The sequence below is a fragment of the Anarrhichthys ocellatus genome, unplaced genomic scaffold (genome assembly GCF_004355925.1).
Source record: "Anarrhichthys ocellatus isolate YVR2014 unplaced genomic scaffold, GSC_Weel_1.0 scaffold31, whole genome shotgun sequence".
Taxonomy (NCBI): Eukaryota; Metazoa; Chordata; class Actinopteri; order Perciformes; family Anarhichadidae; genus Anarrhichthys; species Anarrhichthys ocellatus.
The window spans coordinates 3,989,006-3,999,464 of record NW_022280061.1 but is presented as its reverse complement, the minus strand read 5'-3'; the positions used below and the strand labels follow the sequence as shown (position 1 = coordinate 3,999,464).

At 45.1% G+C, this 10,459-nt stretch overlaps 1 protein-coding gene across 1 annotated transcript; it reads left to right on the top strand.

Annotated features, from left to right (window-relative positions):
* ilf3a (interleukin enhancer binding factor 3a) lies at window positions 1-9,870 on the top strand. The gene is made up of 20 exons (XM_031864770.1): window positions 1-149; window positions 611-753; window positions 1,188-1,299; window positions 1,756-1,949; window positions 2,084-2,252; window positions 2,393-2,588; window positions 4,467-4,558; window positions 5,068-5,163; window positions 5,291-5,402; window positions 5,496-5,593; window positions 5,674-5,782; window positions 5,882-6,022; window positions 7,152-7,342; window positions 7,695-7,814; window positions 7,957-8,088; window positions 8,198-8,347; window positions 8,591-8,717; window positions 8,839-8,877; window positions 9,037-9,366; window positions 9,558-9,870. The coding sequence occupies exons 2-20, from the start codon at window positions 644-646 to the stop codon at window positions 9,662-9,664; spliced, it is 2,625 nt and encodes an 874-aa protein (XP_031720630.1). The 5' UTR covers window positions 1-149; window positions 611-643; the 3' UTR covers window positions 9,665-9,870.
* The last annotated feature ends 589 nt before the right edge of the window (window positions 9,871-10,459 follow it).

The following is a 10,459-nucleotide window of genomic DNA, read 5'->3' as shown; positions in this document are numbered from 1 at the left end:
CCTCAAAGTCTATGTTTGTAGCTCACGGCCAGTAAAAACCAAAGAAGAAGAAAAATAGACGTCATCCTCAGGCCTAGTGACCCTTTGATGGTCGGTAGCTAACGTTACGTTACCGCGAAAAGGTCTTTTTCACTCGCTCGTTGTCAACGGTAAGCGTCAACTACTCAAGCAGATCTTACACAGACGTCAGGGGTGTCGACACCTCTCATGACACGTTTACAATGACTGCGCCGACACGCTGGCTAACGATAGCTCGCGAGCATCAAGTGGGCAGTCAGTGCTACAAACATTGACGCTAAGCTAACTGACGTTAGCTTTCTGTCGCAGTACTGTGGTTCAACACAGCATATTAGGATGGGCAGGTAAATCACGGGACCGTTAGGCAGCTGTGTGAGATGGCCTGTGTTCATTCGAGGCGGACTAAACTACCGACACTGATGCACACGCTGCTCAGCCCCGTTTGTATCCCGGAACTGATTGCGTAACGTTAGCTTGTTAGCTGTCAGCAGACCCGCATATGTTAATGCCATTTATTGCCCGCCATTTGATTACACACTGCCAATGATCTACCATTCACGCGCAGACTAACAGGTTGTTTTCTTCTGAATAGGGTGCTAGCTTTCGATCCGAAAGTCGTGACAGCATGGCGGCCGCTGCAGAGCAGTGGGACGAGCACCAGGCGTACGACGAGCTGCTGTACTGGGACAGCCTCATCCAGCAGGGCCACCGCCTCCTCCCGCACGACTTTGACAGGTAACGTAACGCACAGCGCGTGGGGAAGGCTTTCTGCTCAGCAGCCCTACATTCAATCACAGATAAAACATAGATAAAGAAGAGATAAAAAGCAAGGCAATTTAATTTGATAGCCACTTAATGATATGCTAACTATGTACTTTATATTAATGTACATATAACAAGTGAAATGTGCAAGAGAATACAACCACGTTTTTAATAAGTTAATAACAACATAGTGAAAAAAGCTAAAGCAGTCGAACACCACAAGTACACACACACATTAATAGTTTTAAATCTGAGAAATAGAAGTTTTCTGTTTGCTTCGGGTCGATGGAGCCTTGAAGGGTCTTGCTAAATGTTCAAAGTGATGATTGTCGTGTTACTGCATTGTTGAAGCACCTGCTGGAGCTCGATTCAGAGCCGTCCTCATTTTAGTGATTTCCTCTCTCCAGATACGAGGATCTGCGGTACTGGTACGACTGCCTGTGCTACGAGGAGGAGCTGAGGCAGTACCACGACTACATCGCTGTTATCGAGGAGATTGAGGACCATCGGCACCATGAGGTTCTTGTTTCACCTATTTAAGCCCCCCACACAAAGACTTGATCATTTATAGGCTTTTTAATTTGAGTCACTTATTCTCCTCACTAAGACTGAGCATCTCATTTTTTCCAGTTTCTTTTGCACAAGATTGCTCTTCCTCTCGCACGAAAGCACTATTTGGTGCATGTTTCTTTTTTTCCAAGTGCTTTTAAAAAAACAAACATGCACTTCCTAACTGTTACTATTAATATTTAAACTTCCTATTTTTACTTATTGTATGAGATTGGAATACATCCAAGTAGCAAAAAACTGATTGAGGAACGCCAGAACTGCTTTTGTTGAATAGACCTATATTCTAAGTTATTTCTGTAATACATAGATTATGATTCCAGTATAAACAAAAGATAGATTTTCTCATCTACACTCTTGTTCTTTTCTCTAACGTTAACCTTTTCTTATTCTCATTTCCCAATTAAGGAAGCTGCGGTCCCACAGGTGCGCACGGGGCCACATGATCGTCACGTGATGGCTAAACACTCTGAAGTGTATCCTTCACCAGAGGAGCTGGAGGCGGTGCAGTCCATCGTCTCCCGCGTGGAGTGTGCCCTCAAGACTGTGTCCGACCAGATGGACACTCCGAAAGATAGCAAACAGAATGCAGAGCCAGGGAGGTGAGCAACATGTCCAAATGGGCTTCGGCAGTTTAACAAGTTTATCAAGTGTTCAAAATGAGTCTTTTTACTCCACAGTCCTCTCTCTTTATGTAAATAATTAAGTTATTCTTTTCTCCTCTTCACTATGAAAGTGGTGACTCACAAGATCGTGTCCTGCGTGGAGTTATGAGGGTCGGCCTGGTGGCCAAGGGCCTCCTGCTGACGGGAGACAAGGACTTGGAGCTCGTGCTGCTTTGCTCCAACAAGCCGACCATCGCTCTGCTCAATCAAGTGGCTGAAAAGTTAACTGCGCAGTTAGAGGTAGAACTGAGTACCTACATTTGTTTTACGCCATTCTCCATAAACATTTCACAGATTTAAAATTATATTATTGTTGTTTTCTAGATATTCAGACTCCCTCTCTTCGTTCCCTCATGATTTGTTCTTCTTTTATTTAATAGGCAAATTCATCTGGGACATATACAGTCAGCCAGTGTCCAGAGGATGCAGCACTTGTTGTGACGAGCACGAAGGAGTCGGCCCTGACGCTCACTATCCACCTGACATCACCTCTTCTCAGGACAAAGCAAGAGAGTAAAACTGCAGAAGAAGAAAAGGAAAAAGACGAGGGAGAAGAGGAGGAAAAGGAAGAAGAAGGTACGTATGTTGGTTGAGTCTTCATCATCAGCTGCCACAGCCTGATCTGTGTGTCCTCAGTGTGCTGACACTGTACTGCTCCACTGATCTGTAACTCCAACACGACAGATGTTGTCCGTCTTCATCTCATTGACCCTCAGTGGAGCTTGTACAGTGACTGTCTCAGACCGATGCCAGTGATCAACCAATGAACGTTGGCTCTTCACTGACTCCAGAGTCCTGTCGTCGTTGTGGGACAAACTGGCGTTTGCCGGCACTACACTTCCTCTGTAGTCGCTGATGCATTCTGCACGTGTTGTTGATAACGATGCCACAGTCATCACCAAAAAAACAAACACGCTGTTTATTCTTGTTGAATGGTTTTCATGTTTAAAGTGAAGGCTTTTCAAGAATAACAAGTTAAAGCGCGCATTGCATGTCCTTGATGCTGAACATATCAATTTGGCACCAGCTGCAGCAAAACTGATAAATACATATGTGTGTTTATGAAACTGACAATAAGGACATCGAATAGAAACAATCAAATCCCTGTTTGTTTATAGATCAATGTGTTGGTTAGTGGGGTGTTTATGCATGAGATGTATTTATCTGGTAGTCTAAAGCTTCAATAAGATAATCTAAAGGTCGAGGGGAGCGCTGAAGCCCCACCAACAGATCCATACCGGTCTCAGTGCAGTTTTAGTCCATTTACTACACTGCAATTAAAATGGTGTAATAACTGTAAACATGAATTTTGCTGCCACAATCGTTCAGACTTGATCACGTGCAGTGCTGACACTATCCAATGCATTGATTCACTAAGCGACATTACGCTAATTACCGTTAGCAAAGAACCGTGTTCAAACCATTCAGCCGCTGCTCCACTCTGTGACACCGCTGGAGGCTGTTATCCAGCTGATCCCATCGAGTCCACCTCAGTCTACTTCTCCCAGTTTATTTTACATTCATATCATATCAACAAGTTCAGCTTACCAGCGTGGTATTTTTGAAAACGTATATAAATAAAGTGTGTCAGATTAAGTAGGCTACATCTGTTATTACAAGTATTGGATCAGACTCAACATTGTTATTAGTATTATATAATCTAATTATAGTTACTGGTAAACACAGACTCTTACTAACAGATATTACCATAATATCCCTACATTTATGAATAAGGAATGCGTAGTGCAGATAAATATCATTTCAGTTCAATATTACTGTCATTGTGGCTACTGTGCAGCGCTGCTGCAAGCATACTTCACAGTTGGCAATCTGTTTTAAAGTTTTTAATCTGATCTATAATTCGTGCAGAGTGGAAACCAACAGAAGTCTGACCCCTGCTGGGGATAGATCAGTAGAACTGTATTTGAACAAAGCTGGTATGGCCTCTTGTGTTTCCAATCTTTCATAAGGCCATCGCTGTGAGACGAGGGACTCCATCAGTTTTGCTGCAGTGTGGGGCAGACGTGAAGATTATCTAAATGCTTGTGATTTACCTTTTAGTTTGTGAAGTTTTTAGGAACGTTGGACCTTTGACCAACTGGACACGCTGTCTCAGGAGGGGGGAAAGCAGCAAACCCAAGCTGAGAGGCGGAGGGAAGGGGGTGTTTCCTGTAGTTTCCTTAGTGCACACATTAACAACATGCAATACAATGTTGTAAATGTGTCTTTAGGACATATTTTACTTCCACTTTTCACTCACTGGAAAAGTGAGCTGGCATCTGTGACCGGTGACTATTGTTCTCGTTGGGACCAAAGATGTCCACATTGAGTACTTAGGACCCCCTTTCCCCGCCGATGCCGGTTTGGGGAAAGCTGCTACTCCCTGAGCTGCGAGACAGAGCCGCCCCCCTTGGTCAAACTGTACCTTTTCTTCTTACCCCACCTCGTCAATAGCAACGCGAACAGTCAACGATGCGCCGGACGTTCTGGACAGGCAGAAATGCCTAACTGCCTTGGCGTCTCTCCGCCACGCCAAGTGGTTCCAGGTTTGCATTCACGTCCTTATTTGTACATAAGGTTGAGCTATTTCTTTGAATTGTCTCTATTTATTTGTGATTTGGAGACAGTAGGACTTCTGAAATGTGCCCTCAGTTGTTGTTGATGTAGCCCGTAATCCTGTGAAAGAGGAAAGTGAGTCGGAAGTTTCAGAGTTTTCCTCATGACCTCGTGAAGAGTGATCTGCTGATCCATACCAATGACACATTTGGATAAATCATTGGTATAGACGCCAGCATATGAGCTGATTTCTCAAAATGCCCTCTTGTCATGCTGAGCTCTCTCAATATCAGCTGTTTGTCCACAACAAACGGCACGTGGACGAAGCCGTGTGCTCATATCTGTCTGAACAGTTGTTGATTTGGAGACGGTTAAACTGTTCTGACCTGTCTGTGCTTTGTTTTCGGGGGTGGTTTCGTGGAGCCTCGGAGCACAGGGTGGAGGTGGCATCCGAGGCGGCAGCGCCTCCGACTCAACTGGCTTTTGTTTGTGTCTCCAGGCCAAAGTCAACAACCTAAGTTCTGCCGTCCTCGTGATCCGGATCATGAGAGACTTGTGTAACCGTGTTCCTACCTGGACGCCGCTCTCGGGATGGGTGAGCCTTCACATGTCATTTAAGATGTAGTTGTGTATAAACCGGTGCCAGCTCCTCTCTAGCTCTTTAACTCAAACCTTGGATCTTGATAAGTCGTGTCTATACTCTGCGTCTCATCTCCACACAGCCTCTTGAACTGCTGGTAGAGAAGGCTATCGGTACGTCTGAGAGACCAATGGGAGCAGGCGAGTCACTGCGCAGGGTTTTGGAGTGCGTTGCATCCGGAATGCTCTTGGAAGGTGAACCTTTTTATTGAGCTGTAAAACCAGAATGGACGTTTGTACAATGGCATCAACATTAACATGCGTTGTGCTAACTGTATCTGTGCAAAGACGGCCCGGGAATAAAAGATCCATGTGAGAAGGAAACAGTCGACGCCAATTCGTATCTGACTCTGCAGCAGCGGGAAGACATCACGCAGAGTGCTCAGGTAACGAGAGGATACCAAGACGTGCACCAAATCACACTCCTAGTTCTGTGCGTAGTCTCTTACTTTTACATTTTGCTTAGTTTGCCTTGAGGCTGTGTGCATTTGGACAAATGCACAAGGTGTTGGGGATGGACTACAAACCCATAAAGCCACGGAAATCAGCGGGATCCAGCAGCAGAGAAGGCACAGGTACCCGGCAATCTGTGACCGTTACCTGCTTCTGTGCGGTTCACTAAAAGCTTCCACGAAACCTTCTGTTCTTACGCTTGTTTCTACTGTTCCATGCAGCCCAAATACCACCGGCTGGACACTTCAACCTGCCATCCAAGAGACCGTACACAGAGATGGAGAAGGAGGTGGAGGGGCCACAGCTCAACAGCAAACAGAGGAAGTTCCTCAAGTTCCAGAAGCGCTTTCAGAGGAAATCATGTTAGTAATGAATATCCGAGGCCCTGGTGTCGGCGGTGAGCCCTTCTAACTGTGAGATGAGCTGTGGATATAATAACTCCATGTTAACATCCACACAACGTGAGCCTGACATGTTACAGGTGTTATAATATACAACTATATATGTTCAACGATTACACTGAGTGTAATTTAGCTCTTTTTGTTTTCCATCCAGTTTGTACAAATACATCATATACATCCACATGCATTGAGGTGCCAGTTTATTATAACACTGCTAAATCTAATGCAATCTAGGGGTGTCCCCGACTCATTTACATAGTTGAATCTGATTGGTCAAGACTTGCCTATCGTCCAATCAAGCTGCAAACAGCTGTTCCTAAGCGCCTCCAGCTGCTGATTTGAACAGAAAAACATTCATAAATTCTAAATATATTCAGCGCTCTTACACTAGGTTTTTATGTGAGTGCTCTGATTTAATAAATGTATTCTTTGATTTTTAAAAGTCGCCTTATGTTGTCATTTTGCCTTTCTGAGGCTGTCGACAGGAGGCGGCTCCGACGGTCCCACAAATTTGGATAGTACAACTTATGGTGATTTATTCCTGCACACTAAGGACATTGATTGAAAGCACGTGAGTTATTTTCTAATTTGCATTAACGGTATTATTAATAGGCTGATATTTATGCCAGGATAGGCAATGTCATGATTTATTGGGAGAAACTAAACAATACAATCAGACACTCAGCACCCCCGCAGTCAGAATGGAATGATCTGATGTTTAATAACCAGATTTTCCCGCCACTGCGACGATTCAACCGTGAGACTGGCAGTCGAATCGGGCTCTTAGATCTATTCACGGTCACCCCTAATGAAGTCTAATGTCTTAATAAATTGGCAACACAATGTACATAATTATTGGTTATTACAGAGCAGCAGGTTTTTATAGTTTTGTGTATTTCTTAAGTTTTTCAGTTCACTGAACCAGGAATGTGTTGACCTGCTAATACAAACTTGATTATCTTTTGATGGGCGTAAGAAATATGCAATTCTTATTTTTTTAATCACTTTTCTCTTTGCTCGGTTAATCTCCACATTTAATTTCACCGCTCGTGTTTCTGCCGTTTCTCTCCCCGTTCCTTGTTCTCTGTAGTCACAGATGACTTCAGCATGAACGCCGTGATGCGTCTGAACCAGTACAAACCCGGCCTGGAGTACCGACTCATATCTCAGACCGGTCCGGTCCACGAGCCGGTCTTCACGATGGCAGTGGACTTAAACGGGAAGCCCTACGAGGCGACGGGGCCCTCCAAACGAGCTGCCAAACTTAATGTAGCCACCAAGGCAAGCCTTTCGTGTTTCTCTCTCTGCCATGAGTGACTTTAGCACTAAAGCTAGTTTCCTAATCAGCCTGCATGGCATCCAGGGTTGTGTTGTAGCGTCGTGTTAATCGCTTCGTCCTTGCTCTTACTGGCTACAATGACGAACCCAAATTTGACTTCTTTGTTGGTCTGAATTTCTGTTGTAGTTTTAGTGATTGGTTCCCATAGACGTCGAACACAAAAACCAAACCACAGATTGAAGGCATTGACGTTGCTTAATGACGCAACACCTGCCATTGACGTTTCTTCACCGTTGCAGCTCACCGTGTGCCTGAAGGAAGAGATGTTGATGTTTTGACTCCTGTAATTCTCAGGTCTTGCAGGATCTCGGTCTTCCAACGGGCTCAGAATCTAAAGCAGAGTCTGCCGGTGATGTTGAAGGAACCCAGGAATTAGTAAAAGCTGCCAGCGCGGCCTCTTCTACATCAGAAGACGTATGGGTCTCTTTTTTTAAAAACTCCCTTACAATGAAGCCGTCTCTGGCTTTGCTTTCCTCAGAAAGAGGAAATAAAGTGAGCGTGGAGGGTTTGTAGTCACGTGTGTCACAGCCACTGTTTGTCCGTTTGCTTTGAACAGAGCGGTCAGGGTCCTATCTTGACCAAAAAGGGCAAGAACCCTGTGATGGAGCTGAACGAGAAGCGCCGAAGCCTCAAGTACGAACTGTCTGCCGAGACGGGGGGCTCCCACGAGAAGTGTTTTGTCATGGAGGTGAGTCAGCGGTATCGTATGCCAGAAACAAAGACTACAAAGATCATCAAATGATTTCTGTCTTGTGGTGTGCAGTGAACACAGAAGTGACGACACTTGTTGTGTGTAGGTGGAGGTCGATGGACAGAAGTTCAAAGGGAGAGGCTCTAATAAGAAGGAGGCAAAGGCCTACGCTGCCCTCACTGCTCTGGAGAAGCTGTTCCCAGACGACGACACCAACAGAAGCTCTGCAAAGAAGAAGGTCACGTACACTGACATGGTAATTCATCCAGTTGATGGGAGTCTGTATTTGGATGTGGACCATTTTGAGTGAAGGTGGCTCTTTATATGTTGTGTATTGGGGCTTTAAGGTATTGTAAAAGTACACATGCTCACTTAGGGAATCGTTCCTTTTTATCTTAATGTAGAAATGCATCTCTGAACACATCGGTCACAAAAGCACGCTCTTGCCTAAAAGCATTCGCTCTTTACAACAACTCTTCTCGGGTTTCCTGTCCGACAGCACATCCCAGGGTTCGGCACTATCCGCGGCATTCCTTCAGACTCCGGGACTCGTGGCTGGGGTCCCAGCAGAGGTCGAGGCCGGGGCCGAGGCAAACCGTTTCTACCGGGACCCAGATACAACAAGAGTAAAGGCTTTGGCTTTCTCTCGGTGTCGACCTAGTTTAACAATAAGATCCTTTTAAAGTACACTTCATACACCTGTAAAGAAATAACTAAATAGTCATTTCTCTCCTTTTATTTTAAAAGCCAACTACAGCTATGAGGGCAACACTGGCACCGGTTATCGTAAGTGTTCACTCCTCACCTGAATACACCTACATGTTCTCCTCTGTAGTCGCCTTAATATCACATCGGTCTCAAGTTATACAGTTATACCACTGTCATGCCCCCCCCCCCCGGGTTTTTTACTGACTTGTTCATTGCAGTTTGTCATCTCTGCTTTAGATAATCTCTATGGTAATAATGCAGCAAGCGCCGCAGCCAAAGGCACTGGATCAGGCAGCAACTTTGGCTACGGCACCTTTTACCCCGAGGGCAGCAACACCTTCGCCTCCCCGCCCGTCGCCAGCTCCGACCCCAGCGCCCCGCAGGCGGAAAGCTACCAGTCGATGCCTCCTCCTGCTGACCAGGAGAGCCCCTACAGCTACGGTTATGGAGAAGAGAAGAAGAAGATGCTGACCCAAGGTCAGAATGAGGGCCAGGGAGGAGACTACTCCATGTACAGCACAGCTTACCCCAGCTCGGTGACGGGTGGACAAGTGTATAATAACTACGGTGAGTAAAGACGGAGCAAGTTGAAATCCACTTCTGCAATCAAATACACTGCTTCATCTCTTCCTGCTAGTGCTTCTTATGATACATAAATGATCTGTCACTGCATTTATGTCATGTTTCAACATCGTGTCTTAAGAGGAAATGCATCAGATACATAAGTTAACGCCTTCAGGTGTGATGTCACTCTACAGGCTGGGGAAACCAGTCCTCTGGGAATGAGCAGGGATACGGCGCGTACCAGGGTTTCGGAGGAGAGAACCAGGGCGCGTGCTCTGGATACAGCGACATGAACTACTAATCACCACATCGTGTTCAGCCTTCATCACCGCACTTTGCCATTTCTATGTTTTTTGTTGTGTTTTCATCTCACTACTTTGACATCTGCTGAAGAAGGTTGCAGGTCACAGATGCAGGCTTTTGATTAAAAGATACCCGTTCTCTTCCTCAACGTCCTTCGTCATGTCTGTGTTGACATGAGTGTTAAAAAATAAACCATGGCTTGTTTCTAGGGTTGTTGTGTTTTTTAATCTAGCGTACTGGTTCTGTATCAGGTTCTGGTTTATAGTTCTGCTTGTAGCTGTGTCCCATAAAATGCTCAAATATTTCTTGTAAAATAAATTGACTTTTTTTGGAGCAATGTTTCTCAGCATGCGTACGCTAATTCATGCACAAATACAAATTAGCTTAAATTTAGATTTTATTTAATACCTTTTTAATTACTGTGATTGATGGAGCTCTGATATTGAATGTCACAGTTGTTGTTCGATTATGAATCATGTCTTCAGCCTTCAGCTTCCCCTAAAATACCAAAGATATTCCTCACATCGGTGTTACTGGCAATGTTTTGCAACCCGAGCGCTGTGAACAGCTTCTGCAGCGCATGCAGACGCTCCACAGTATCGAGCCAGTCTAGCGTGCACGTAGTATCACCAGGTAGCGTGCGTGGTATATATGTACAGCAGTGTGGCTGGCAGCGATTAGATGAAGCCTCATTGACCCCAGTGAGGAAATGAAGTCATGTAGTTGCAAACATAGATGTGTTCCTCGGGAAGCATATTGAAGCACAAGCACACAAATGTATACGGATATATGT